Source organism: Ambystoma mexicanum, chromosome 6q (assembly GCF_040938575.1).
Source record: "Ambystoma mexicanum isolate Mex_15411 chromosome 6q, UKY_AmexF1_1, whole genome shotgun sequence".
Lineage (NCBI taxonomy): Eukaryota > Metazoa > Chordata > Amphibia > Caudata > Ambystomatidae > Ambystoma > Ambystoma mexicanum.
Genome location: NC_090937.1, coordinates 1,063,455,678 through 1,063,480,049, shown reverse-complemented (window position 1 = coordinate 1,063,480,049; position 24,372 = coordinate 1,063,455,678). Strand labels below are relative to the sequence as shown.

Here is a 24,372-nt window from a genome sequence, read left to right as displayed (position 1 = left end):
AGATGCAGTTATCTACTAGATGCGAATCCTTGTAAAGATTTAGTGCAGACAATCGTCTCCAGAAAACAATGCATGTTGCTACAAAAATTGTCTGCATAAATGTCAGGCAGTTCAAAATAAAAGAATAAGGGTGATCATGCATGTAAAGAAACATGATCATGGTGTCCCAAGCTCAGGGTATGCCGATTTGGATTACGGTAGGGGACCAAACTCATTCTCAGCCTGTACCCCAGAAAATGTGTCAACACTCATAGAATTCAATGTTTCTAAACTGCACTTAGGTTAACCTTTCAGAATCAACTCTCTGTTGGAGAATTTCTGAGATCCTATTTAGGTGACAAGTCTTTGAGAGTAATTGGTTCTCCAAGCTCTACTCATATCAAGCAGAGGATGTACTTATCTGCAGACTTTAAGGCAATGTTTAAAGTAGCATATCACTCGACTGCAGGTACCTTGAATGTTTCTGCATTGTCTTCGTTAATTACCTGTTTGTATTAAGTGTGTTTCTTTTTATATTAGTTATGCATTTACCATATGCTATGTTGTTTGTGTAGTATCAGTTTTTGTTTATACGTACACTGCCTGAAAACTGGTTTACTACTAGTATGTTGTGCTCAAAAAATGCTTTTACTACTATTAATGCTACCTTCATACACGCTATCCTGTTAGTTCACAAATAAATTTTAGGGTAATAGGAGAGCTTATTCATTGTTCAAATCTTTCTTTCAGGATTACCTGAAACATACAGCCTTATCACACCACTGCTTGCAAGCAGGGGTGGTCTGTCACCACTACTTTTAAACGTTTTCCCTGCTGATTGGCATTGCTTTGTCTCTTTTATATTGTTCACTACTAATTGTATGTGGTGATCTGGGTGTGGTATCTGAGTCCTTTGGTTCATGTTTGTGGAACTTTGCCCTGTGGCTTGCACTCATTCGGCTTCGATGCAACCCCTTTGAGACAGATGAGGTCCCAGCTTCATGTTTAGGCTTTCTAGATAGTCCTTCTGTTTCCGGCCATTGTATTGGGACAATGTTCTATTCCTGTTTCGCCTGTTAGGAACTCACAATATTTTGTGAGGATCTTTAGCTTTCACCAAAACTTAGATCTTTGTTTACAGGCAGCTTTTTCTTCTAGAGAACGTTACAAGATGCGTATCTGCTTCTACTCCATGCTTCTCTCATCAAGACATTCACCAGCTCCCATTTTCATTATTGAAATAGAATTTGTCTCAAGCTTCTTAAGGGACATTTTTGAGTACTGGTTGATTCTCCAAATTCACAGGCAGTGCCATAAATATAATCTACGTTTGTGTTGTATTGAGAAAATTCAAATAATGTACAAAAACAGAAAAGTTCAAGAGCCTACCTTACGCGAATGAATCTCTTTCACATACAATGGCAGTAAAAACTCAGATATTCCTTCGAGACGGATCCCTTTCTTGTTTACTCTCAGATTTCCCATGCCGTCCTGTAGGCAGAAATACAGTATGATAAGTATGAGCACACCATGGAAGGGCAGCACTTGTGAATGTAGATATCAAAATGTATCAACAGTCACCGCTAAAAGGAGAGAACATGTTGAAAATACATGTCATGTATCTTAAGTGTTTCACGATTTCCACTGTCCTCCATGTCAAACGCTCGTGAATCTTTAAGTACATATTTATACATGCAATTTGATGATCTAGGGAGGAATACTATGATCTAGTGACCCCTTCCATTGATTCTAGAATTGAAAACCACCATCAACATATTTTCCCAGAACTTGGTCGCGTCTGTTGATCGTTTTCTCAGTGCTGCCTTAGTGATTGCTAACACTTTTCAACATGTTCATGAATTAAAATCTTACATATTTCATAACTACAGTAAGAAAACATATTAATCATACACAGACTATCATGGGGATTTTCATACATTTGAATTGTTAACATAGAAACATTGCACTTTTATTGAAAGGAACATTTTACAGCTTTGGGGAGCCATCACAGCTTCTTCACAAAGCCAACACCACCATCATTTAAATTTCAAAATAGTGAGAACAATTCCATGCAATCTCTTCAAGCATTTTATTAAAATACAACCATGTAGTATGTGCATATCCATAATAATGTATGAAATCAATGTTCATAATTATAACAAGTTTTCAAAAAAGGTAGCAGGCGCCCCTCTCCAAAAAGGACATGGCATGGTAACCTGTTCTGTGTTTTTTTTCTTCCCACTTTGAGAGTCCACAGCCATTGCTTTTTGCTCACTGAGCCTTTCACAGATGGGAAATATCCATTTGTATGTCAGTCTTTGTCATGCCCACACAGGCAGTCCAGCACCAAAATGCTTTGGCAATTCCCTTCTGAACAAATGTGCCAGCAGCAACCCCATACACGTGCTTCAGCCTTGTTAGGCTTCATCAGTGAGGTGGAGTTATGCCTCTCAGAGCACAGTGAGCAGGGAGTTCAAGTCTGGGTTCCCCCAGGTAACTCAGGGTGACCAAGCCCAAGTTCCTTGCAAATAAATTTCAAAACAGGTAGCAGGCGCACCTCTCCAGAAAGATCATGGCATAATTACCTGTTCTGTGGGTTTTTTCCCCACTTTGAGAGTTCACAACCATTGCTTTTTGCTCACTTTACCTTTCACAGATGTGAAATCTCCATTTGCATATCAGTCTTTGTCCAAAATGCTATGGTATTCCCTTCTGAACAAGAGTACCAACAGCAACCCCATACACATGTTTCAGCCTTGTTAGGCCTCATCAGGGAGGTGGAGCTGTGCCTCTATGAGCACAGTGAGCAGAGAGTCCACAGATTTTTTGCATTATAACGTGTTTGTAATGTGTATTGCAATCCATTCCCTCCTGCCACACTCATGTTGTGATGCATTTACGTGGAATCTGCTGAATTACCACCAGCATCCAAATCTGATGTGGTGAAATGAATGTGTTTTAGTAGTTTGGGTGTATAGGAATGACAAGAATAAAAATGTAATTCTGTACCACTGATCTGCCTGTCAAAAGGTTGAACATTCCATAGAGTATTACACAATGTGCAAAACCATGCACCAACCTGTACGTATGATCTGCACACCCCAATTACCACCAAAATATAAAAAAACAAGGCCCATGAAAGGTGGCACTCCATCTCGGAGGTGGCACAGAGATGTCAACAGAGAGATGGAACAGGCTAGATCAGGCTGAATGAAAGACAGTATAGCTATCCTGAAGCAGACTTACAGAGAGACAGCATCGAATCTTTTGAAACCACATTGTCTGTGCCATATTCAGATTATACAAAAGTGTATTTTGAAATCCTTTCAAAATTCTTACTATGAAACGACCATTTGCCAAAAGATTGTCAGGTTTCATAGCTGTCATAAGAAGGTTGGCAGGACTATATTGTGAATTCCATTTGATATGTGATCAATAATTAAGTGTAATCTTTGAGTGAAAGTGATAGCATTATAAGATATGAATGTTTTCAGTGCCCCCAGTGTGCTTTATCAAGAGATTTCCTTGTAAATAGTACATAGGTTGTAGCCAATGATATTTGATTTAACCAAAGCCTAGTGATTGGAGGCCATGCCCATGTGTTGCTAATTCAAGTCCTGTAGATCTCTAATCCCAACTTTTTCTTAACAAGGAGTTAACATCAAAATAACATACTTTCTTTATCGTTTCTGTGGCAAAACTCTCTCTATGGCCGGTAACAGTCCACCAGCTCCAGCCATGGCAGGTCCGGGCTAAGTGAGGGCCTTGGCCCAAGCTGTGGGCCGTTAACAGCCATCTCCTGCCCCAGCCGGGGCGTGAAAGCCATTTACACCCTGGGGCTCATCCATGGTGAGAATGGCTTTCTGTTTTTTCCCTCGGAGATTCGTACTGCTTGCACAGCCAATCGCTGGAAGGAAACAAAATAAAAATGAAGAAAAGATGGCCACCGCCACAGGGAAAAGGGGACAAAGTCCCTTTTCCATTTCTGTGGCAACGGCCAGAGTGGAAGGTGCGGCGGACTGGAGCTTACAGCCTTGGTCTGCAGGTATGTGTGGAGGAAGGGGCTGGGGGGAGAGTTTTTTTTGGTTTCGGGGATTTGGGCGGTGTGGGGAGGCAAATAAGAGAAGCTGCCTGTTGCCGCCCCTATAAACAAAATGGCACTGTGCAGGGAAGGTTCTCGGGTGGCTGAAAAAGCAGGTGGAGAATGCATATTCCTGCCTGCTGTTCCAGCCACCTGATTGGTCAATGGCCCTTCCCACTTCCCCCTTTGTGAATGCAAAATGATTGCTTCAATTGCCCTTTGGAGCCCTTGGAAATTACTTGTGCCTGTATGATTGAAGGACCGAGTCCCATCGTTTGCGTCAGACTTTACAAGTGGCCTTAGGCACTAAAATGCCTTCATCATTTATTCTGATAAATGTGCTGTCTTGCTTCTAGATATGATCCCCAAATAGGATAAAGGGCTAATTTGACACTTTGGTAAATAAGTGATATATCCATTTGTTGGCACAATAAATATGATGACCACATTTTAATGCACTCTGGGCAGACTGGAAAATCGTATTTTCAAAAGTCTCTGAGGTCTTTATTCTTGAATTGGTATACAGCTCTCTTCCATCATATCATATAGAGGCTGACTTCACCTCATAAACCATTAACAAAGCCATTAGCATATTCACTACAATATTTTGAAAAAGCAAGTATTGTCTTGTGCCACATAGAACACGGTGAAATGTAAATTGCAGTTTTTAGAAGATGTGGAGTCACTTTAATACATGTTACACTTTGTGTTTCATACGCCACATAGGCACCTCGTTTGATCATGTATCGCTGACTAACTCGTTTTCCAGAAATTGCAATGTCCAGTTCTGAAAAAGCGTTGGCTTCCTCTAGCATTTGAGTTTTTCTAATACATTTGACTTACTTCCTAACTATCCAAACTGCCAGACACCCTGATTATGTATTGATAAGAGATTACACATGTACACAGGGTTACAGGTACTCTATCCAGGCATGTACGCTTTCGCCTGCTCTTAAAATAAAACATGATACCAAGATCATATTCCCATTGGAATTTAATGGCCCTCATTTTATATTATAACATTCCAGTAGGAAATGATTTATTAAGATCACGTATCCCAAATTGAAAACTTCCCATGAACCAAATATGTCAATGTTCTGCCCAACTAATAAAACAATACATATTTCTTTTGCACACAATTTATATATCTCAGTCCATGGAAAACGCTGTGATTAAAAAACAAACATGACAAACATTACAAATCAGTCCAGATCGATGCACCCTTCCCACCCGAAGGATGAATCCCCTGTCACTATCCCCTCAATGCAAATCAAAGCCATGACATAGCTGCCAAGATGGATGCTTCATCAGAACACTGGGCCTCATTCCGAGTCCGGCGCTAACCAATGGCGGTAGTAGCGCCTTGGTCGGCACCGGACCCGTACCGGCACCGCCCTGGTGGAATGGGAAATTACCGCCCTATTCCGAGTTGACCAGGGCGGTAATTTCCCATTCCCCAGGGTCCTTCCCCATTCCCAAATGAGCCCCCATAGGTCTCAATGGGAATGGGGAAATTGCAAATAACGGTGACCGAACTTTACGGTCACCGTTATTGGCTAAAAAGCCCCTTTGCGCCCTCGTCCCTAACGCCTGCTAAAAGCAGGCGTTAAGGACGAGAGCGCAAAGGGAACTCGGAATGTGGCGGTAAGGGATTACCGGCACCGGTCTCGTTAACGGTGACCGGTATCCCTTACCGCCATACTCGGAATGAGGCCCACTGTCTCTCAGTCCTGCAACCCCAAGGAAAGAAAATGCCTCTGTGCCTGAACAAAGCAACATCCTAAATTGCTTGATGAGAACAACTCTGATACTGATAAAAACACACACAGACCCCAGTGTCCTTTTAAATATGATTTTTTCAACACCCCATTCTTTAGCAAAACCATTTAAAAAATGACAAAAACAACTTCAGTTTTAAGTGAAAGCCGCACTTAACCACCAGTTGCATTTAAACTGACCAAAGGCACAGGCACTGCACTTGAGTTTAAGGAATAATTCCAGGAAGCTCTAATAAACACTGTTTGGTGATACTAATCTTACTAGAGAGATCTGTAGATGTTGGCTTTTGGCCACCATGTGCTGTGAGTTCCATATGCTGTGAGTATTCTCTATTAGTGTAAATGGACTCAGTATGAAATTGGCTGCCTCCTTCCTGTAGAACACGAAAGTGAAGACAGGTTCTAGTAACATCCTATCAACAGTATCTTTGACCAACAGCACTGTAGCACACGGCTCTGGTCTGTGTCCATGCATGTCCAACATATATATGAAAGAACTTGCTCGCATGACTGTTTCATTCTCCTTCTCCTTATACATGCGTGCTAATGAAACACAGATTCCATTCAAGAGAGGGGGTAAGACAACTGACATGTAAAATGTCTTAGCCTGCCACTCCCGAATACAGGACCGGATGATTGAAAATAGCCTCTGTTTGGACTGCTGGTCACTAACCAATCCCTGTTTAACCATGCATACACGTATGCAACACAACAAATAGTTCCATGATTACCAAGCAAGACACAAGCTTGTAGTGAGCAAAACGCTACACACAGAGATTACACTTAAGGTCTGAAGAAAGTTGAAAGTGAACAAGCAAGACACAATCAAATTCACACGGAAGTGCTTCTGCTACTGTGGGAAGAGGCGGCGAGGGTGAGCATACCAAAGAACTAGGAGATGGTCATCTTTATGTAAATTGCTAGGTGGCGAGTGGGGCCTGGTCACGTGGCTGCTACTCTTCATGTATTTGATCCCATTTCTGCCTCACCCATGGTTCTGGTCGCTCCTTCATTGTGGAAGGAAGCAGGGGAGTGCCTTGCAACATGTTAATGTTTACTTGCCAATTTATGTTAGCGTTTAGATGGGGTGCAGATCAGACTCTAGCAACCCAGTGCACTTTGAAGTTGGAAGATGTAACAGAAATAGTCAGAGCTTTCATAACAGATGTTACCATTCACACCATGTACCACTTCTAATTGCATGGTCTCCTGGTGCTATCGCAGATCGTAAAATAAGTGGGAAGGGTGGGTTTGTTAGTGGGAGAAAAGGGGGAGTGCACACGTTGGTAATTTGTCAAAAACTGTCGCTATGTGCGGGTTTGCTGCTAGATAACATTGGCTGGTTGTCATGCAGGTACTTGAGTTTGTATGGGAGGCCTTGTGTGCCAATAGCATAGAGGTGTACCGACTGTGTTGTGATTGTGTGCGTTTTCAGACCAAATGTGGAGTTTTGATGTTTGGTGTCAGTGTGGGATATTGTTATTGCCGTGTGTGGGTAATGCAGTTGGTTGGACCCCTTACAGCAGGATTGCCTCAATCCCCTGTGAAATTTGTCCATTATAAGGAAGGGGTCTCCTATTCCTTCCTTCATTAAACTTTGGGCACCAGCAAAAGAGGAATACCCTTTGGGCCTCTGCTGGAAGTGCAGCGTATTCCAAAGTCCTCTGACATAAAGGGGAATGCAGAAGGCATCCAAAGAAGAGGAGAGCTATGTCTCCTAACCATTCCCAGGAGACATTTTGTGTGAAGTCCTAGGGTGACAGGAGTGGCACCCACAACAACCTGAGAAGACGGAACCGTGGCAAATCGAGTTCTGTTTCTACGAGGCACCTTAGAACTGCTTTGACTGTGCTCATTGCCTTAAACCATCACAGGATGAAGCAATGTCATTGTAAATCACATTGTAATATGGCTTGACCCAAAAACAATCATGAGGCATGCCTCGCAATGTGTACCTGTTCCTTCCCACTGGAGAGTGATATTGGCTCTTGGCTAGTAACATGAACTTTGAGATACTCCCCTGCATGAGGTATGTCTCAACAATATGTGACAACATCGCTTTTGTAAAACACATTTATTTTCTGGATCACGACAAAAGTAAAGCATGTTGACTGTAAACATGCCACTGCACCTTCATGGTGTCTGTGCCTGAAGAAATTTATGAAGCATGTATCACCAGTGGGACTATGGCTGCCACTTTCATCTTATTGACCTGTAGGTAACACTAACATTTCCATTGGGTTGAATGGGTTGGGTAACGAGACATTGCACAGACACACAACGCGATTCAGCTTTTGATGCAAACAAAAAAAGCAAAACATGCATGAAGGAGGAGGTGAACATTACTATCATGAGACCTGAGACTTCATCTTTGGTTGCAATGTTCAACTCCAACGAAGGGGCTGATCCCAATTGCATCTCCACATAACACTACTCACAAGATAGTTTTACGGGTCGAGTCTAGGAAACACATAGCATATTCAGAGGATTGACGGCCTACTACAATAGGGATAGGATGTACCTAACTCTGGATCACTACATATAAGAACAGTTGGCAACAGTTCTTCTATGGGCCCAGGAGGAGGTAGCTTTATTTTTCTAGATTTGGACGTGTTACAAACATCTCTAATTTATTAACAAGCAGTTAATATTTGCATCTTTCTGAAATGGTTGGATTCTCCTGCTAGCTCACAATGGTGGAAGTTAATCCCGACTTGGTCTAGGGGCTTTGGACCCTCGGGACAATCAACGTCTTTTACTGGTGTGGTGACAAGAACATAAGGAGAACCCAATGAGTCTTCGAACAGAGAAGGCTTTGATATTTAGGATGGGAATTTATGATCACAAGCCTATTCTAGCTTAACTTTGGAGAAATATTCACAAGCTCATTGCAGGTGCTCTAACTTAGATCCAAGGCTACGGTTATGTTTAAGGACTACAGGCCTCATTACGGGTTTGGCGGTAGCCATGCCGTTATTGGCGGCATGGCTGCCACTAACACTGGGTCTGGGTTCCCTGAATGGGGAATTACCAGGATGTTCCGAGTTCGGAGGGCCCAGTAATTCCTCCCTCTGGCAACCCAGACCCGGACCTTCCCCATTCCCATTTGAGCCTCCATAGGGCTCAATGGGAATGGGAGAGGGAGCTAACAACGGGCTGATTACGACCGGCCCGTTGTTAGCTCCCTGGTCCCCTCGCGGGCGTCCTTACCGAGTCCCGCGAGGGAACCTCATAATCGTGTGGAATGGTGTTAATGGGTCCACATCCATTAGCGGAACCCGTTAACCCATTCCGCACGGGTCGTAATGAGGCCCTACCTGTTGCAAGAAAATGACTTTAAGGTATGATGGCAACAGGTTGCTGTTCATTTATGACTCTAAATAGGCACTGACAATCATACTACACATACCAAATTAAATGTGAAGTTGCCCCTCAAAAACATGATGTTGAGTGCTCTGCCTGAAACCTGTGAGATCTCTGCTTGAAAGAAACAGATCAATACTTCAAGTATCTGGGCACTGTTTTTCTGAATGGCATATCAAAGATTCCCCCCTTGAATGCTGACTCCTTTATACAAACGATCTCCTTTAACATGGATAGGTGCCCTCCATTGAACTACAACTATGGGAAAACCGTAACATGGTTAAGGTGCTGGTTATACCAACAATACTATGCACACTGACACATATTCGAATGCCTGCATTAAGTGAAAAATAATATCATCAAAGAAATTCCAGTCCCCATCAAACAGAGGGGTTTTGGCCTGCATCAAGTGGGAGATTATTAGAGAGCCCCACTGATATGGTTCGAAGATGTGGGATCCCAAGTTAGAGTTTGAGTTTGAGATGGCGAGAAGGTTGCCTCCATCATTTCGGGACTCTGGTGGAGTTGGTAGCAAGTTGATGGCACTGATGGGTTTAGATGACATTCGAGATGGATAGTTTCATAGCTCCAAGCAATCGAGTTGATGCTCCAGTCAGTTGCTCCCAAAACGTTGAGCTTGTGATCAGTTTGAGACGAGTTGGTTCATGTTAAGATGGATTTCTAAAATCAACCCTGGGGGAGGATTTTGGAAAGGCAACCTATTATGATCATCAGGAAAGACAGTGTAGTCTAGCAAAACCCAATCAAGGAGTGTAGCACAGTGGCAAGTCTAAGATTTAGGAGGGATGTGTGAGTGGTCTAGGGCTACAATGATACAAAGAGAGAACAATAATTCCAGTTAGGCAGGTAAGAACAACAATGTACAATGAAATATTAGGCCTTTAAAAGACACAGTAGCAATGAATCTTTACGTAAGTATTGACACACAGCAACAATAAAATTCATGAATACATACATTCACTCTTGTTAGAAGATAGAAAAGCATTTTTTTCAAAACCAGTGCAGCTCAGGTAAGTAGTCAGATGTGTACCCCTGAGTAGGAATAACAACTCTACAACATTTACCCACAACTTAATAAATTCAGCCCTGCAATAGATTGGGACATAGTGCCCTACATTCATTGTTTTCAATAGATATACTTTTCAGGAAGGATTACTATGTGATTGGACGATGCCAGTGATTGTGATTCAAAGTTTCAAAAAGTTAAGGAAACTTCAAGTAACTCGCTCAATACAACTATATTAGGGTATCCTTGAACAAACCACCACTGATCTAATTCAGGAAGGAGACCGGGATTTATGCCGATGTAACCCTATTGAAAATAGAGGGGAAGGAACAGGTATGTTAAGAATCGTTTGGAGACATGTCCTACTGTGCTTGTTGTGGTTGATGGAGTCCCATGGGTAGCTGGTGCAGACATCAGTTTTGGACCCAGGATTTAGTTCCAATTGGTTGCAGTACCTGTATTATGGCTCCAGGCATTGACCCGCTTAACACCCTTTCAACTAAAGAAAAAATACTTCTGCTGTGCAGATTACCTTTAAGGAGTCAAGGAGATGGGTTGCAATGTGAGTCACCACGATCAGGCGGAGACAGGCTAACTTTGATTGGCAAACAAAGGAACAGGCCCCACATGGCTTCCTTTGGAATTAGAAGACTGGGAATGCAGGAGCCGGTGACTTCTAGTACATGCTAAAGATCCTCCAAGCTTCAAGCATGCACTTGGAATGGCTTTGACTGCAGCAAGGGAGCCCAGGAGAGAGTTGGTCAGTCCATTGGGTATTCCAGGGACACTTCCGAAGACTCAACAGGAACTCATCTTCAAGCAGTTTTCAAGCCTGTTTGTTGCCACCAGTACAGGGGTTGAAGCACCAGTGAGGGCCTACTTATTGTCAGGAAAGAGGGGCAGGGCTTCACTGATAACTGGCTGGAGGCAATGGTGTTCAGCTGCAACAATTATACTTGGGTCAACAGTGGGCTGAACTTCTTTGTAGGGATCTTTCCACCAATGATGATCTGTCGAATGCCTGCAGGAGTCCTCCATTTATTCAAAGTTTTGACTGGGAACTTGAACAGGTGTGAGACAAATAGGATGAGGATTCAACATGGGAACCCTCCCGTCCCCTGCACACTTTCAGGTGTTTGGACTAAGTCCACTACTGTAATTTAATATTAATACAAAGAACATATAAACCAGGAAATCCAGTTGTATGTTTTTATAGTAAGATTTATGTCTTGGGTATCAAATACATATTATTTCAAAAGAAGAGACATTTACAAATTCAAACAGCAAAACAGTGCAAGAGTAGGTCACAACAAATTTAAGGAGACAGTGGAATCCAATTCATGTGGCGACGCGTATCGAGGATACTTTCCTCTTCTTCATATGGCCAAAATCGAATTCTTAATACAAAAGGGAAAAAGAAGGAAACACATTTGTTCAGGTTTTTTTTATCTTAAGACGGTTCATGTTACTCATGCTATACATTTCAATGTCATCTGTTTGGCAAAACAAACATTATTGTTAGAGTAGATGTAATCAACCCTGTAACCCTAGGGCACATTCATTCCTGTTTCAATTCAGGGTGAGTGGAAGGGGGAAGGTTCAGAACGACGATTCTAGACCAGTGCGGGAAAGGTAGTCACTCAAGGAGTTTAAGAAGAATAAAGTTTGGTAGAAGACCATAAGAAACACAATATAGAGAGGTAAATCTTGAGCAAAAATGAATTACCGGTGAGAAATGTATTCAGGAACACCGGGTAGAGATTTTGATCATAGGTAGTGAATCAGACAATATGTAGACCCTCCACGGGTAAGTTAAGCCACTGTAGTCAAAGAGAACACAGATGAAAAATAAGAGAGCATGTAAGTCTAAAGAAAACTGTATTTAGGAGAAAATTCAACGATAGGCACTTGTTAAAATATTGTACCTGTGAAGTGTGCAGGAGAAAGGTAACTAATGCGGAAAACACCAAATATTCAAACGACGTGAAAGTCAAATAGACTCAGGGTCATTCACGTGAAACACTATGTAACTTCTGTTCAACGATTGACATAGGTCGGTAGAATACTCTAGAAAATATAATGACAGACATCGGGAAAATAATTAAAAGGCATATGCTTATTCAGTACTGTCCGAAACTAGGATAAAAGCTGGTGAGTGGAATACCTTTAAGTTTTAGCTTTGAAGTTACAATGCGCAGGCTGCCAGGCACAACGGGCTGGTGATGCGGTTTCTTGGCCGTGCGGCTCGAAAAAATGTCGATCTGAATGAGAAGATGTTCGGGCTAAATGGCTCGATGCACTTGTAAACTGCAAGTCCAAGTATACGAGTGGAAATCTGTGAAAAGTGAGGCAGGGAGTTAGCCCGGCTCGAGGGTGAGTGAATAGTTCAGATAGATAGCTCAGTTGGAAAGAGTATAAACAGCTGTACGCGCTTACCTGCACGGGGGAGACAGTTCAGAACGACTGCTACCGCCATTCAACGCGTCCTAGCAGCTATGGAGATGGTGCGAGTTCTAAAGGATATAATTTACGGGTATGAAGGTAGAAGAGGGACTGGAAAAGTCACCTCAAAGGTCGGCCATCTTAGAATGGACTATGTGACCATTGGGTGAACCAACAATGGTTGACTACAATGTGTAAAGAAGTGGAATTGTGTAGAGGTAAAAGGAGAAATGTAGTGTGGAAACAACATAAAAGAAGACTAGAAGGGATATAAAAGAAAGGTTCACAGAGATGTAACCTAAGTGGATTTCGGGCAACGATGTAGAAAAATCTACAGAGTCAATTAAAAGAGACTATCCAATAAGGATATAGATAGGTGGAGAAGTTGCACTGAAATACAGAAACGTCGGAATGAAACGAACTCCATCCACCAGAACCCAAATGAAAAGGGTATTTTAGTCATTTATAAGGCTCATTTGCATACTATATGGCTTGAAGATAAAACAAAAATAAACATAGTTTTAGTTCATGAGTTATCATACAACATATAGCACAAGAATTCATTGTATATATGCATATATACATTCAGTTCAACCTTTGGTGGAGCATATATCAAAGGGATATCAAGAAAATCATACAGACCATTAAAAGATTCAATCGAATATTACTTATTAGCAGTGGAAATTTCCAAAAGAGATAAACTCAACATGGTTTGGTCATTACAAAAATCATGATGCTAGTGTTGAGGGTCAAATATTCCCTGTACACAGGAAGAAATTAAGGGTAAATTCTTCATTGAGGCCCCAAGGTTGTAGGGAGCCCATTCTGTCGATCCAATAGGCCTCTCTCTGTAGTAGAAGGGATTGAAAGTCACCGCCCCTTGTTGGATGTTTGACAACTTCAAGTATCTGAAATTTGATTTGGGCAATAGAATGTTTCTCGGAATTGAAGTGTCGGGCTACTGGTGAGTATTGGTTCTTACATCGTATGTTCGATTTATGATCTGTTATTTTCAGTAAGTATATTACACCTGATGACAAACAGGTGGAGTAGTCTCTAAGTTTAATTTTTTGTCCAGTTCTCGGGTGAGTTACCACATCACCTTTGATGACGTTGTTGCAGTGTGTGCATCCCAAACAGGGGAAAGTACCCCATTTTTTAGTAGTTAGAAAAAGTTGCTTGTCCTTGGGTATTTTCTCTGCCCTTACTAATTTGTCTCTGATGTTTCTGCCCCTTTTGTAACACATCATCGGTGGGCGCGGAAATAGTTCTAGCAGAGTCTGGTCATTATGAAGACTGTTCCAATGTTTCTCAATGCTCCTTGAGATCTGAAAACTCTGTCTTGAGAATTTCGATATGAATAACAACGGTGTGTCCTTTCCACTGGGTTTTGTTTTGAGCAAATCGGTGCGTGTGATCTCTGACGCTCTGTTTTTAGCGACTTCCAAAACATCTTGAGGATAGCCTCTATTCTGAAATGTATTCACAAGGTTATTGCATTCCTGTGTTAGAATTTCTGGATCGGAAATAATCCTCTTGAGTCTTAAGATTTGGCTATACAGAGAGCTTTGAAGCATAGCTCTGGGGTGGAAGCTAGAGTAGTGTAGCAGGTTATTTATATCCGTTGGTTTGTGGTATATGGAGGTTGCAATTACGTTGTTACTAATGCTCAGATTAACATTCAAGAAGTGAAGTTACGGGTTACCGACTTCCATGGTGAACTTGATTCGAGGGTGCATTGAGTTGATGTACTCAAAAAATAGGTCCAGTTCTACATGCGTACCACACCATATACCAAAAATGTCATCTATGAATCTCTTCCATGTCAGAATATAAGGGGACCATGTGGGATGTTCCAAAACATTTTGGCTTTCAGACTGAAACATAAATGTATTTGCATAGACAGGTGCCATCGATGATCCCATCGAGGTTACGGAGGTCTGCAAGAAGTATTTGCCCTGGTACCTGAAGTAACTGTTGAATAGAATAAGGTTAAGCAACTCAAGGACAAATTGTGGGTTACCCTGGATCTCTGGATTGTTAAGTAGTAGCCATTCGACAGATTCTATACCTTCGCCATGGAGGACCGAAGTGTATAAGCTGCAGACGTCAAGACTGAATAGAATACAATCTTCACTGATGACTGAAAAATCTTTAAGGCCGTTCAGAAAATCGGTTGTATCCTTTAGATGTTGCCTGTATAATCGGTTGAAGTAGTTTATCGATATAAATAGCCAAGGGGTCAAATACACTCTCCATTCCAGCTACAATTGGTCTGAGGGGAGGGTTACATTTGTCCTTATGTATCTTGGGGAGTCCGTAAAAAAGACTGGAGTGATAGGATGGGAGTTGGTTAGAAATTGATATGTCTTATCACTGATCCACTCGTTTTCCTTTGCCTTGAGTAACGTTCTGTTTATCAATGTTCTAATTTCCGGTAGTGGATCTCTATCCAGTACAGCATAAGTGTCCGTATCATTAAGGAGTTCAATGCATTTCTTATTGTAGAGAGATGTATCCATAATCACTATTGCACCCCCCTTATCTGCTGGTTTGATGGTGATCTCCTCATTTTCAGCTAAATCATAAATTAAATCCAGTTGGCGATTTTTAATATTGATGGGAGTTTTTCTCTTGTAATTCATCTTGCTTAGATCTTGGAGAACACTTTTGTCAAACAAATTCAGGATTGAATTTTAAACATGAGGGTCAAATGTGCTTTTTGGGCGAATTTCCAACAGGTCATCATGGGTCGGTTCAGGTGTCATTTCTGGTTGACTAACGAAGAAGATTTTTAACCGTAGTTTTCTCAGCAGTCTACGTAAACAGATCTTCTCCTGAAACTTGTCCAGGTGCACCAGTGACAAGGACCTGCACCATAAAAACTGACAATGGCTATCCAATATCGGATAGACACTGGCCACACAATCTGTACAGCAACAGCACTCAGGTGGTCAGATGTGGATCACAGAGTTCCAGCCCCCACCTCCAGCCACACGCAGAAACTGACACTTTGTCTCGAAAAGCTGAAGCTTACTCTGCCGAAGGGCATTCCATATATTGCAATTCCAGACCTGCGAGGGCAGGATGAAAGCCAAAAGACAACAGGATCAAAGGACGAGTGGAAACCTTATTGCACAGCCATTTTAGAATGCTAAACACTCTTAGCCGTTTTGCGATAACTGCAAAAGTGCACAAGTAAAATGTTCAAAACATAGTAGAAAAATATTTGCCACCATCATCCCAACACATTATTTTTTTAACCCCAAAACTACAAAAGAAAACACTCTAAGGTTCTGAAGTATCTCAACTGCACTTCACTGTAAGATGATTGGTGCAGCTTTAAGAATACAGGAAATTTGCTAGTACTGATAGCCCTAGTGAATTATATATGGCCCCTAAAAATGAGCGAAAAGATAAGCGAAGTATAGTAGAAGGCTATATGTACCTCCAGAAAGACGGGTCTGCAGTCAAAACAAAACAAACGGAAAGGGTGCTCCATAAAAGTCTATGTGAGTAAAGCAGTAATAAGAAAATCTTTCCTAAAAGTCCACTTCAATGGTAAAGCCAGCATCTTGATACCTCGAAATACAGCAAGCAGTTTAAAGATGTATGTATTGCCAAAATCGGCACCTTAGAAAATGTGGTGGCTTGGAGCATGCTGATCATGGTCATGCCACTTCAAAGTCAACAAAACAGGATCCAACTGCTTCCGGACTTCTGGGTTGCCAGGAGTCCTCATGCAGTGGCTACAGGCAAGGTGAATCCTTTGTTTCTGCACTCCCACTCAAAAAGAGCTTGGCTGGTACCTACAGGGCATCCATCACCTGCAGTGAACAGGGTTCTGGTTCTAGTGCAGCCAGCAGTGGGGCATTGGCCAACACCAATTCACCCCCAATATCCCTTGGGATGAATATTGGACAGAGCACTCTTCTGCCTTGGATGCCTTCTGTCTTCACCTCACTGACAAAGGACCTTAGGATATACCCAAACATTGCCTAGATTAATTGTTTGTTCGTTTAAGAGTGCAGATATGAATCAAGAATGAGGGCTTGCCACCTTCCCATTTAGGGCACAATTTCACAGGGAAATGTCACAAAGTAAGACTGCTGTTTGCAGTTGTAACTTCTTTTCTTGGCTTCCTGACATCATACCCAGTGTAATTGGTTTGCATGGTGGATCTTCTATTCTGGCCTACCCTTCACATGTCTGCTGACTTCAAAAGGACTATGCATGAAACCACATTACTTTGAATAGCTTTATAATTGTGTGATCTTAGTAGCCACCATATCACAAACAGGCCCAGTTTATGTCTAAAGCTTTAAGAGGCAGCATGTTGACTTAGGGGCTCAATTATTATAATTGAAATCAAAGTTGCAAACAGTTAACATGCAACCTCTGCCTGCTGTCACTTTGTGTTTCAGCAGCTGTCGGGAATGATATTTGACCATTGACCCTGCCTCATGTCACTGTGGGACCAGTGCTGAGGGTTTAAGGGTACATGTTTAAAGTATAATTTTCATTATTTATTTATTTTTTATTTAATGTGTTACAGTTTGTTACAAATGTTTTTTTACAAAGAAGAAAAAAATACGATTATTTCTCATCATGATCTCTATTATCAAAAGTTTTCGTCATATTCAATTAAGTCACTTGCTGCTTCAATCTACACTTTCTCTGGCAAATATGGGTACGGTCACATCAGAAGTTTCCAATATTGTATCTAAAACGTTTATTCCAGCACATACACAAGATGTTTTTTCTCCTAGAGGGAATAATCTCCACCATGTATCAATGGACAGTGAACTCATTTACTGATGTGCTTTCCCCAGTACTGTGTCCTCTGTAGTGTTTAACCTGGGCATACAGTTATTAAATGCTTCACTGATTCTATATTTGAGGTGATATTGAAAACCTACATATGTTGTGGCAGCAGTTCTTGCAGCAGTTCTTCAGTTTTCTTCGGAACATGGTCTCTTTTATATAGTATAGTTTGAGTCTTAGTCGCAGAAATTGATTCTGATGATGTAGGCCCGGGAATATTTGCAAATATCTATGTAATGTGTTCAATCTTTGCGGCTCATTTGGAAAGAGAGATAGAGGTTTACAAGTTGCTCTTTCATTCAGAGTTTTAATCCAATCTCTTTCTTGTACCTTTTTTTTCACCAAGTTAGGATTCGTCATCAGGGTTTCACTATCCACATCCAGATCTTCAAGCTGTTTTATGCAAGCATGATACCATGCATCCATGGGCCACATATGTGTGCCTTTTGTTAGCTTGAATAGGATGTGATATGGTAGCGCAGATTCCTTCATTGTGATTTTCCTGAAAAATGATAGACTTTTCCATAGTGTTACTGCATATAGGGATTGTAAGCCTATTTCATTTATGATAATACTCATTGGAGTAGATTTAGGAAAATGTAGTACAGATTTCCCAAAACGCCCCTTTAAGCACATTCCACGCTGACCAAATTAAACTTCTCTGCTGTATGCCAATACCGGAATCACTTTTTGTTTATAAAACATTAGCAATTGGCGAGCATCTTGATTTTTGATTTAAGCAAATTTGGTCAAATTGCTTCCCCAAGCACCTTATGAAATTGGATGCCTAAGTATTTAATAGAGTCACTTTGTTCCAGCACTTTGTTTCCTATTTTCTATACAAAGGCTCTTGTTTTCTTGGACCCACATACAAAGCTTATGATTTTTGATTTTGATAGTTGATAGTTAGATAATTCTGTATCATATATTCCTCTAGGTTATTTAGTTTGTGTTTAAGACCTATTTTAGTGTGATCAACCAACACTAGATCGTTCACATATAGAATCCATGCAATGTGTTGGCGATAATTTTGGAAAGCAGCATTTATGAAAGGTGAGCCTGCATGAAAGATCTCCCTGTCAAAGACAGGATTACCTGAATCATGGTTTACACCCTCACAGATGGCAATCCATCACACTACTACTACTTAACAAAATCAAACAAGTGCTCAGAATGTGTCTATATCTGTACTGGACTCCAACAAGCTCCTTGGAAACATAATTCCTCGTAGATTGCAATGGACAAAAAGGACATTCAAAATTGTAGTAGTGATCTCAATATTGATATTAGAAAACAGACATTGGGCCTCATTCCGAGATTGGTGGTAGTCATGGCGCTATTTGCGCCATGACTACCAACAATAACGGGTCTGGCACTGGTGTAGTTCAATGGGGACTTACCGGTGTAGTCTGACCCTGGCGGGACCGGTAAGTCCCCATTGAACATACCATTCCCCATTCCCATTTGACCCCCCATAGGGCTCAATGGGAATGGGGAGGGCGCTAATAACTGTAAGAAGATTCAATTCAACACTACAGCTAAGTCAATGCCTAGTGTGGGATACTGAATGGAAACCCTTATTGATATATCTTTATGTCCAGTTCATGAGTTCTGGATGACTACCCCTATATAACACCCCTCTCTTGGAATCCCCCTGACCCCACTGAGCCAAGAAGTAGTTCTGTTTTGCAAGTTAAAAGGTTTATTTGAGAATTTAAACAATATATATATATATATATATATATATATATATATATCACACTTATAATAAATTAATAATTGAATATCACACTTAATCTGATCAGTAATCAATAATGGATAGTCTGGCACCAGCACACTTCTTTATAATCAATGATGAGTGGTTATAGGATGGATAAGATAGCAACAATACTTTTATGATTTCAAATGGATGCAAGGTGGAATGAAAATGCAGTACAGAAAAAAAACTTGATAGGATTTCAGCAAAAGACAATGTAATCACTTTTCTCTGGCAATTCACTCCCCCCTTTATGCAAAGCAAGGAAATGGAAGGAAAGCACACAGCTCTCAGAAATGCAATCAAATGTAATTCAGTTCACCCCAGCAAGCTTAGACTACAGAAGTTTGAAACACAGGCTCGAAATGCTTTTATATGTGGTGGCAATGAAGTGAGGAATATGCTGAAAATGGTTTTAATTCCCTTTAGGAGGTTCAGGGTGAGTGAAATATACTTGGGATGAGTTCAGGCTCACTTTAGCAAGGATCTAGGAGTAACTAGCAGGTTAAACGAATTTTTGGCAAAGGAAAGCAAGGAAGCTGCTGTTTCCACACGTGGCTGGATTTTTAACCAAATCGCGAATCGCGGCAAGATTCGCGAATGCGTGAATCACGATTACGGCAAAAGTATGTGGAGTAGCAAGTCTACTTCTTGAAAAGCTGAGATTCTAAGCTTTCAGAGGAAAGTTAAACCAAGTTCCTAGCCCAAACGGTTCCAGAGATACGGACGATTAAATAAAGGTAGTTTTTCAGATTTGAAATTTTAAAAGTTCAAAGCGACAGGTTACAGCTTGCAGCTAGAAAATGACAGGTGACAGTTAGGAGGCAGTTCTGGTTAGATTTAAAATAGATTGAATTATATTATTTTAACTAAGAGATTGGTTCTGCACAGTTCTGCTAGGTACTCACAATATATTTTTGAATTAGGCCTCGCCACGGATCTGGTCAGGTTTTGGACTGGACTCCGGTTCTGGTCTTGGCACTTCACAGTGATCTGGGTCAGCTCTCTGGTTCTGCTAACAGCGGTCTGGGTCACTCTGGATCTCTGGCCTCTGGTTCTGGATACTGCTCTGCTTTCTCTGGGTACAGCACTGCTTCTGGATCTTTCTGCACAGCTTTCTCTGGATCCAGCGCTGATCTGCACGGCTCCTGGATGCTGCTACCGCTGTTAGGTTTGCTGGATGCTGAGGCCTACTGAGAAGAGTTCTCAGTTTGTGGGTTTAGGCCCTTGCTTTGAGTTCTGAATCAAGTTCTTTGGAGTTTTAAAGTCTAAGTGTTGAATCTAGTATCTTCTGGATGTTGTGTGGTCCGGCAGAGCGCGTTGCAGCAAATGGAATTGAATCACTCTACCTGTCCCAGCAGTCTCTTTTTATGTGTTTTGAAAGTGGTTGTGTGCCTGGGCCTAGCTAAGCCTGCCCCTTTCTTCTTGTGATTGGCCCAATTCTCCCCTCTCCCATGATTGGGGAAGGAACTGTGAGTCAGAGTGATGCTGTAGGTTTTATGGGTCAGAGGATCCTCCCCTGGTCAGTTTGCCCACAAATCTATAATTGATCAAAATACACATTTCTCAAATACATAGTGGTTTGTCATTGCATGTACATATTACCTATCGCATGAGGTATACTCTGTTCAAACTCTGCTCTTCCTAAGGGCTTGCATTCAAAAATGGCAACTTATTTTCGATTTTAGTGGGTTATGCTACCTTGGTTCTTCATTAAAAGTTATACACATATACACGGCCTGTCCATACATACTCCAGTAAATTCCCATGTCTCTAGCTTAAACACAGAGTCTGTAGTATACATAAATAGCAGGGTTTTGCCCCAGAACATCACACAAATTGGAGTTTGGGCTTGAATCGAAGGTACATTTTTTAAATGAAGGCTCTCAAAGTTATACATTCCTGTCATTTGATTACAAAGAGTTATCAGTGTTTCTGTAAAATATATATTTTGCTTTCAATTCAGTTCTCAGAGTGTTGGAGTCCGCCTCCAAGACTTGGGTGGGTCAGTGATCACATGTGTCTTCTGGCAGGCAGGCCTTTGTTGACAGAAAACAGTCAAAATCAACATATCCTATTCAAGTGCAAGAGCCTATTGTGTGGTCTCCAGGAGGCTCACAGCCAGTCTGCCTTCTATCAATCAAGAGGTCATGTGAGATTCTAACTCCTGGTGTGAATCTCTGGAGGTGAGAGGTTTCCCAGCCTTTGGCCTGTTAATTAAATCAGATTGTCTTCTGGGAACAGCATGTGGTTAAGATTTTAATTAACTCCCAGCCTTTGATGTAAAGGCCTCTCCTGCAACTCCTGACATGCAGTTTCCCTGTCAGAGTTTAGACCGCTAGCGCCGCCCTCAGTCAAAAGCGGGTACTGCATGCATTTTTCGGATCTTTCTTGGATTAATGCATTCTAAACAGGAATGGTTCTTACATGGTAGTAAATAATCCTTGCTTAACATTGTTTTGATGGGGCTCCTTACAGTAAAATGGTTATGTGGAACCCCACAAAAGGGTTGAATCTTTAAAGTGGTCCGATGAGCCACGATTTCAGCAACTTTTTGACATCCGTAACAGTGGATTTTGTTAACAAAGATCTTTCTTTACACTGGTGGGTGGCAAGTTAGGTAACCATTTTGGTGTGCGCACAAACTGCGTGGTTCTCCTGGATTCTGGCGCACATGTGGGCTCTTTGGCCATCTTGGATTTTCTAAGCCCACAGCACCAAATGTTGCAGCATGATAGCTCAAACATGGGTCAGGACACCCAACATAACGGGCTCGTGACTTGCAATCCCGTTATTAGCGCCCTGGTCCCTTAGCGGTACCCGTAAGGGACGTGTGGTCAGACCACACGTTCCTTACGGTCCCCGCCAAGGGACCTTGGAATAGGGTGGTAAGGGATTACTGGCACCGGTCCCCTTACCGGTGCCGGTAATCCCTTACTGCCCACCTCTTAATGACCCCCATTGAATTAACTGAACAGTTGCATATCGAAGGTGAACATGAGACAGCAGGCCAGGTTCTTGCAACAAGAAATATTGTCAGGATTATTTGAAAGCCATAGCAGATGTGCAAATATAAGCAAATCTGAATCAATTAGTTGTTGGAGGTTGACCACAGAAAAACATGCAAATAATTGAACATGGTGTAAATATGCCAAAATGATATTGGTCAGATATTATTGAAAGAGGAAAAAGCTGCAGCACCTTCAACATCATGCTCTGTGGTTTGGTCTAGACCCAATGACCCTTCATCTCCACGTTACGCCTCATGTCACTATCACTACCACACATGCATAGACGCACAGACACACACACTTTTTTAAATGTGTACCTTTCATTCTGCCAATTTCCTCAGCTCTGTTCTGATCCTCAATCTCTATTAGCAGTGACAACCTCCCTATAATGCGAGGGAACATCTTGGTTGCACACTGTGAACTGGCACCGGCCATCGAGATCACAACGTTTACTCTATGCTGCTATGTTGGCATTATCGCTTGGGTGCAAGTTAAGGGAATTGACTAAGCTTGACTTATCTTTCCAGTAGAGCTGGCCCCAGGTTAACTTGAATTGATCCGTGTGGTTACAGGTAACACATTCTTCCCTTTAACTCTTAAATCTTAATACAATCTTATGTTGATTGAATTTGTTGAGTCGTGTAAATAAGTATAAATGAGTCATATTTTTAAAGTGCAAAGTCTGTGTAAGGTCAGTGCATAGTCATTTTTGCAGTACAACATGACTTTGCACGGACTTTGCAATGCAAAAACACACTTTGCACAGTTCCATGAGTCATGGTTTATGTCGGCATTGCAAAGTCACTTTGAACTGTGCAAGAAATTCTATGAATCAGGCCCAAAGTTTTCCAACATGCACCCATGAATGGTTGTCGTGTCTCTGCAACCAGGGAAGCTATGGTGACAGACACAATTTTGTGTTCATGCATTGCAGCCCATGCACATTGTGCAACTTTGGTGCTCAATGAGCATGCATGCCACTGATTGTATTTGTAAAGTGGCAGTTTTGCAGGCTCCACATGTTAATTCTGAAGAGGCATCTAGAAATGTCATCAACATCCTTGGCGGATGTCCTGGCACTAATACGTGTGAAAGACAATGTTGGCATTGCACTGGATGGAAGGCACTGCGCCTGTAATGCAATGTGCACTGCTACTGCTGATGTTTAAGGCAATTGCCCTCATGATTTCAAACACAGAATACTTACGAACTTTTAAAAGGGTATCTTGACAATAATTAAGTGGGAAGCAATGATTACTAAAATGCAATTATTATTTTGAATAGTGAGTGCTGTCAGTATGAGAATGAGTCACGACTTTATAATATAGGGATTTAAATTTGCGATGCACTTAGGGCCTGACTGAGGGACACACAATAATGACATGGACACGAACACAATTCAAGCATATGGTAAAGCAGCACTGGTTTATATCTTTCCACCATCCATCAGTTCAAGCATATTCTAGTTGCGATGGATTCAGATTGGAAAATCAATGGTGCAGGATCCAGTCTGCTGCTGGAACGGACGGCACTCCATGCAGTGTGTGTGTCATATGAGCACACGTGTGTATTATATTTGACTTCTTCTAGATTCTAGATCCTTGCACCAGTGATTCACCAGCATGTAAACAGAGTTGATTTCCATCATGAATGTGTCTTCAGCTATGATTTTAATGTGGAAACACCCATGTTTCAATTGACCGAATATATCAATATACAAGCTCAATGAAAAACACGCATATAGTTATAGATATATTGTTTTGTTCATGTAACCTTCAGAGCCACAGTCTGAAGCACATTTGATGGTAATTCTGAAGAGCAGGAGCCATATTAAATACCACTTACAGAAATGTTTTAATGGCAACATTGTTGTATTTTGATAACATATACACTGTGAGACCTTCTTTGTGGGTGCATTTATGAGTGAGTTTCCCAGAAGTGAATGGTGGTATTTCTCATGCAAATGATATTAACACCACGGCCCCACTACATGTGCTATTAGAGACTGATGCACCAAGCACAGTGTCTTGCAATACATTGATAACACTACTACTAAGCCTGTTAGTACATTTTATACATGGGCTCGTGCTGGTGGAAAACGGATGACCAGG

General features: G+C 41.5%; 1 protein-coding gene across 4 annotated transcripts in view; it reads right to left on the bottom strand.

Annotated features, from left to right (window-relative positions):
- SGCZ (sarcoglycan zeta) overlaps positions 1-24,372 on the bottom strand; it is a 6,780,780-nt gene that overhangs the window by 1,146,786 nt on the left and 5,609,622 nt on the right. For all 4 annotated transcript variants that reach the window (XM_069631598.1, XM_069631597.1, XM_069631596.1 and 1 more), the window contains one exon: positions 1,369-1,470. In XM_069631598.1, coding sequence (XP_069487699.1) covers positions 1,369-1,470 — 102 coding nt within the window. The remainder of the gene's footprint in view (positions 1-1,368; positions 1,471-24,372) is intronic.